Source organism: Sinocyclocheilus anshuiensis, unplaced genomic scaffold (assembly GCF_001515605.1).
Source record: "Sinocyclocheilus anshuiensis isolate Anshui unplaced genomic scaffold, SAMN03320099.WGS_v1.1 scaffold154, whole genome shotgun sequence".
NCBI lineage: Eukaryota > Metazoa > Chordata > Actinopteri > Cypriniformes > Cyprinidae > Sinocyclocheilus > Sinocyclocheilus anshuiensis.
In genome coordinates this window covers 1,760,971-1,765,781 of record NW_015546101.1, presented here as the reverse complement: position 1 = coordinate 1,765,781, position 4,811 = coordinate 1,760,971, and the positions used below count along the sequence as shown (strand labels likewise).

General features: G+C 39.2%; 1 protein-coding gene across 1 annotated transcript in view; it reads left to right on the top strand.

Annotated features, from left to right (window-relative positions):
- The window catches only part of LOC107700451 (immunoglobulin superfamily DCC subclass member 4-like), a 111,448-nt gene extending 109,180 nt beyond the window's left edge, over positions 1-2,268 (top strand). The window contains exon 20 of the mRNA XM_016502097.1: positions 226-2,268. Coding sequence (XP_016357583.1) covers positions 226-756 — 531 coding nt within the window. The 3' untranslated portion in view covers positions 757-2,268. The remainder of the gene's footprint in view (positions 1-225) is intronic.
- Positions 2,269-4,811: the final 2,543 nt, after the last annotated feature.

Below are 4,811 nucleotides of genomic sequence, written 5' to 3'. Positions count from 1 at the left end.
TAATGTGTTTTTTTTAACCTTAAACCGCATAAACACATTTCATTACACCAAATACACAAAATAACGTCATATGACCCCTTTAATTCTTAATAGAGGTCTGTTAACTATTATACATAAACTATTTCAACATTTAAAAAAAAAAAGAACTAGAACCATATTAGGAATGTTTAAAAAATATATCCCCATTTGAAGAGTAGTGTTTTTTGTGATGTGCTGTATTTGCAGAGCGGACATGTGGAGAGGCTGTATTCCTTCAGCAAGAACCAGGTGGAGGCTGAAGTCATCGTACATTCACAGCTGTGTAGCACGACGGTTGACCAGGGTTCACAAAGCGACATGGAGCTCTCTCTGGAGTCTCCATCTTCCAAGCACCCTTCTCCTGGAGAGAAGGCAACTCCATCAAACCCGCATCCAACTTATGCTCACAGCAAGAACAACCATGAAACTCAATCTCCATCTCCGACCCCCAGCACTCACATCTCAGAAGTACTGTCCAATCACAATGGACCATTTGAGAGTGGACTCAGCCAGCCGACAGTGGGCAGTGCCAAAAACCAAGGTGTGGGGCTTACTAATGGCTTCCACTCATCCAAACCCCTTTACTCAAAGGCAGAGACCCTGGAGAACGGTGTCCACAGGCTGTGCCCTACAGGGAAGGTTCTGCCCTCACCAGGTCTCCCCGCTTCCCCCTCATCCCTTGTCAGCTCTGGCCTTGTCCACTCTACCTCAGGGGCGCATAACTATATGTACCCCTAAGCTGGAAGGAAGAGAAGCATAAAAAATGGTGTTCCGAAAGTTCTGGGACAGAGAAGGACAACAGAGGAGACCAACGAGTGGCACCTTCCTGCTGGAGAAGTTGATATTTTCTCATAGCCACGCACGCCTCTTCTCTTGGCTGTTTTATTGCAAACTTTTGGTTCCATTATTTTATATGTATGTACATATAGAATATTTTTTTAGCACTAGTATCCATGGAAATGCATTTTAGGGCATATCAGTGGCACACTTTAACCCCTCTTTGTGTGCATGTATGGAATGTGCTGAAGTGAAGTGGTTTATATGTTTACATGCACACGTGAAGTCAGAGTGTTCTTACTCTGAGGTGAAGTCGAAGGACCCTAAAATCAGCCCTGCATATAGAAACAGAACTCATTCTCGGTCCGAGATCAGTGCCAATGGGTGAAGATCTTGTCGGAGAAGATAACCCTGCCACAAAGTACCACCTCCTGCTGTCTCAGGGTCGCCACACATAAACACACAAACACACACAGATCTGTGCTTAAAATGGTTGTTCCAGAAAATTAGCACCATTTTTCAATTCTACGTGGATATTGTGTATCCATGTATTCCGATTGTTCACCCGTAAATGAACATTTTGTCATTTACTCTTGCTGATGTTGCTCCAAACCTGTGCATGGACAAAAATGTTGTTTGTTTTCTGCAGAAGTAAGAAAATCCTACAGGTGTGGAACAACTTGAGGGTGAGAAAATGATGACAGAATTTTCATTTTTGGGTAAACTGTCTCTTTAACTTGATCAGATCAGAGGTACATTTTCATATACATACATACGCAAACAAACCAGAATACAATACAAATAAAAACACACATTCCCTGACTGGAGCGTAGTGTCTCAGGAGTCTCAAATTCAAAGTTTATTTGTATATACACGACTGCTGTATCAAATACTTGTAGAAAAACATGACAAAAATGAAGAAAAAAAAGGAACACTAAGAGTCCATGTACATTTTCTATCATTTCAACTCTGAGTGTACTTGTAAAGACACATTGATTCATGCTCCAAGTTTTTCTCAGTTAACAGCACTACCTCATTTCTTTACAGGATTGCTTTTTTTCCTGTGTGATTTTATGAGTATAGTTAAGAAGGCAACTTCTTAGGGGCGGATTTGAAGCCGCCTGATTTATAGCCTTTGGATAATAGCAGAATCTACTGCCCTTCTCACTCTGTGTCTGTATTCTTGTGTAACGGTTACTGAAACTTTCACCTGTGTGCAAGCATATGGTCATCTGCTTGTGTAGTCCTTTGCTATGGAAAAGAAAAGCTTGATCATCACAACAGTTTTGCAATATACCCTTCAGATGAAGGGGTATAAACACAGTGTAAGGCAAACCACACGGTTTAAGATCTACCTGTTGACATGCCAGTCATCTCTTTTTCTCAGGAACTTCTACGCAGGGAGTCTGAGAAGAACATTTTCAGCCAAACTAGGAAATGGCATACATCTCTCAGAGGTCTTGTCATGTGTACCTTATTCTTTGTCCTCAGGCAATACTGTCCTGTCACCATTTAGAGTTCATCTGGAACTGTAAATACATTTTGTCCTCCATGCAAAATAATGTTTTATTGCTGCTGAGAGCAGGAGCTGTATCTGTTGCATTTCCTTTTTATGCATTTGAAACGCTTATTTAAAGTAGTTTCCTTTATGTTAGCGCTGTTATATTGGAAGAGAAACATCAACAAACTCTCAGAATCCTGCCGTCTTCATGTCATTGACAGGACTGCCCATGATGCCAACAACAACTCTGTCTAGTCGGTCTCAGTCATTGCCACAGTTCAGCTGATTGTCTTTGTCTATTTCAATAACTTCACTGAATAGTGCTTTGGTGCTAGAGCAAGACTAGGTTACTTTTAAGACGGTCTTTTGAACATTCCAGTTTTTGTGTGTGAAGCAGGCCAAACTCAGGGCTGATCATGTAGGAAATGAAGATGATGAATGTCTGAATTACTCTGGCTGCTTGTTTAATATCATGCAGTAAGCAACTCGCATGTCGTCAGTTGTCACACTTCTAGATGTATAGTGGCCAGTCAACAACAACGTGTTTTACTTTAGACTCAATGCTTTTACTGAGAATATAACATTTTTGTCCAATATGCTTCATGTCAGTTCTGTGTTAAAAGGATAGTTCACCCAAAAAATGAAAATTCTGTCATTATTCACTCATCCTCATGTCGTTCCAAATCTGTGTGACGTGCTACTACTGCAAAAAATAAGATATTCTGAAGAAAGTTTCCAAAACAACATTGGTCCCCAATGACTTTCATTGTGTGGACAAAAAAACTTAAATATCATCTTTTGTGTGCTAAATGGTAGCATAATTTTTATTTTTGGGTAAAAGATCCCTTTAGACTGCAAAAATTTGTTTCAGTTGTCACAAAAATCATTTTTGTTCTTTTCTGGTATGTTTGATGTCAAGCGTATTCTTAGCTTTGCTCCAGAGTCTTATACATCAGATTATAGTGTTTAGCACATCCCACCTTCAGCATTAGGAATGTGTGGGGGAAATAAACCTCTTTGTCTAAAATGAAGGAAATTGTGGTTTTGCCAGGGTCAGCAGATGTCTTGTCTCTCTCAGATATGCATTTTATTGTTCAGAATCAGCCCTTCAGGATAAATTATAATTCAGATACCTCATTTGCTGCTTGTTAATGTAATTGCAGTTATATCTTCAACATGGTACAAATGTGTAAAAGATTTAATACTTTTGATCATCATGTGTTTGGCAGCATAGTTTTCTTAAACTGGATGAGTTGATTGTCTCATTTTGAAGCTTCAGGCTGGTTTTTGCTCCACTATATTAAGCATGGATTGGTTGTCATTTGTCTGGATAAATCTTTGGCATATATCAGAGGAGAACAGTAAAATGCATGAAATGAGAGTTCAGATGACAAGAGGGGTTCCCCTGTCAAGCCATACCTCTCAAAACAGACACTTGGTTGCAAATGGGCCATTTTTATACTGTGCGTATAATCAGTGCTTACTGCTCAGGTGCCCTGTCTTTGAATAAAAACTCTGGAGGAATGCAACAGCTTACTCTGATGTAAAACAAGTGCGCACTGAAGTATAAAAACCTCACCTGTCCTCCTGGAAAATTAAGGCTTTAATGACATGGGAAAAGCAACAACAAATATTAACACTGATGCACAGACAGTTTTCAAAAGAAATCATGTATTCTAATGGCTGTTTTTTTTTTCTGGTGCTTCGTGGTGACCTTTCTATTCTGGTGATGTGAGAATTCATCCTTTTTTTGTACTTTCCCCCCTCAACCAGCAGACCTGTGCTTTTCTGAGATTCTCAGCACACATACACCAGCAAACAGTATGGTCTCTGACGTCTGTCGGTTAAATGTGAGAGACAACATCAGTCTCAGCACAAACACACAACTACGCTGACCCAGTATGATTACAGCATGTGTCCATCTGTTATTTGTTTGTATGCTCTCATGGCCTTCTTTTTGAAATCAAATCTAAAGATTGTAATGGTTTTAAGACACAGGTGAAGAGATTGAAGAATGCATTGACCATTTAGTTTCTAATTCTGAGATATGGTAATATTGTTTGACCCTCCCATAGAAATGTTATACTCTACAGTGCTATGATCTGTAGCTCTTGTTTTCTGCGCTGTGACATCAGTTTTTCAAAATCAGAATGCATAAGAAACGGTCAGTTTACTCACGAAGATTGAATCTAATCTTTTTAACTGGAACAAATGTGCCCTATGAATAATTGATGCGGTGAAATTATATCTGATGACTGATTAAATGTTGGTACTCAATTATACAGTATCATATACGTGTGCTGTGAAGAGTGGAGTTTGATGTCAGATGGAGGGATGCAGTGGAGGACAATATGATATTATAATGTTTATGTTCTTCCTCTGTCACTGTCTGAGATTTGTAGGAGTCCCTGCAAACTTGTACTATGTAAATAAACATCTTAACAAGAATTTGTCTCATTTTTTATATGCAGCTGCTTCGAAGGCATACTGCATATATTTTCAATTATAAATTATG